The 1,480-nt window shown below is 41.0% G+C and overlaps 1 protein-coding gene across 1 annotated transcript in view; it reads right to left on the minus strand.

Annotated features, from left to right (window-relative positions):
• Positions 1-13: 13 nt before the first annotated feature.
• Positions 14-1,480, minus strand: part of LOC142468341 (protein SPMIP1) — a 1,683-nt gene continuing 216 nt past the window's right edge. The window contains exons 1-2 of the mRNA XM_075574813.1: positions 1,087-1,480; positions 14-329 (exon numbers count right to left, since the gene is read on the minus strand). The exon at positions 1,087-1,480 is cut by the window's right edge and continues 216 nt beyond it. Coding sequence (XP_075430928.1) covers positions 211-329; positions 1,087-1,480 — 513 coding nt within the window. The 3' untranslated portion in view covers positions 14-210. The remainder of the gene's footprint in view (positions 330-1,086) is intronic.

The following is a 1,480-nucleotide window of genomic DNA, read 5'->3' on the forward strand; positions in this document are numbered from 1 at the left end:
GGTAAGGTACATGTTTTTAGTGGGAAAACATATTTATATTTAGAATTTGGGGGGATTCACAAACATTTAATTACAGTTACAGCATGTTCATATACAGTATTTTTTTTAGCTATGACCTTTCATTGCTAGAAGGCTCAGCCCAGCATTACTGTAGCAGTATAAAGTCACAGAGACAGCACACAGATGGAAGCATGGACATAGTAGCAAGGCTCAGAGCATCTTGTCAGTGTGTGCCGGGGGGCAGAACACTCCATTTCTCATGTAGAAAGTATCTCGGACTATCTTACACCTCCCATGGATTGGAACTCTAAATTCTTTCACAACATCACCTGCAAGAGAAATATTAGAGGTTATCCACATGAAAATTGAAGGGGTATCATTGGTCTTTTATCTGAAATGAATGTACAGAATAGGTGAATGAGAGCTTGTGCCAATAAGTGGAGGAGCCTACACCAACAAGGGCATGAGGGCTTGTGCCAGGTGTATGAATGAATGACAGCAGTGCATTTAAGTGAATCTTATTATGAGTGCATGACTGATGAGACCCCAGTGTGTGTGTGACTGACGGAGAATAGTTTAAATGTATGATTGAACGATGGCCGGGTATTAGAACAACGCACTTATTATAGTTGGGAATCACTTCATCACTGTGCAACAAATCATATAAATATATCCACAAATTATATCTTATTCAGTTAAGGACATAGTCTGAAACTAAATAAACGAATGCCCAGGTATGGTAAAGAACAGCTGGCTTTATATTGAGTAAATATATAAGGGTGTGCCATGCAGCAGATTAAAAACTGTTATTATTGAAGGGCATTTGAATGAAAAGGTTGTTTTATGGTTAAGGTAAATTAAACAATAAAGGCAATGGTATTTTATAGATTTTTTAAAATCTGTTAGAACAAGAGCAACTTAACTTTGTAAACTGCAGTAACAGCTTCAGAAGCACAAAGCCCAGTTACTGATCCACGAGAAACTCCATCCACATTAATTAATTTTCATAATGTATGTGTTATTAACAAATGTACATCTATGTATGTGGATAAGAAAGTCATCCAGCGCTTCACAGCCAGTACATACCTAACCTCCAGCCATAATCCCAGGACGATAATATTGGATATGGAAATTTATCCTCTGGACCCAACTGCTTCCGCTTCTTCAGATAAATGTATCTCCCCTTACCCTCCTTGGAAAAGCCCTCATAGAGCATGTGGGAGGTGAGAGGGGTGACTGGTCTCATATCAGCCATAATCTGCTGGTCAGCATGTACCTGGCCCTTCTCCTCCGACACCCTCACTTCTGGTTTCTTGGGCACATTAATCAGAGGCAGGTGGGGGGTCCCACCAGCGTTGGGAAATTTGGGAATGGGTACCTCTCTTCTCTTCCTGGTGGTCTCTAGTAGGTGCTGAGGTTGCCCCTGTCCAAACCTGAGCTTCCAGGACATCCTGGTGAGGGTTTCCTTGTCAATCAGCTC

Source organism: Ascaphus truei, chromosome 17 (assembly GCF_040206685.1).
Source record: "Ascaphus truei isolate aAscTru1 chromosome 17, aAscTru1.hap1, whole genome shotgun sequence".
NCBI lineage: Eukaryota > Metazoa > Chordata > Amphibia > Anura > Ascaphidae > Ascaphus > Ascaphus truei.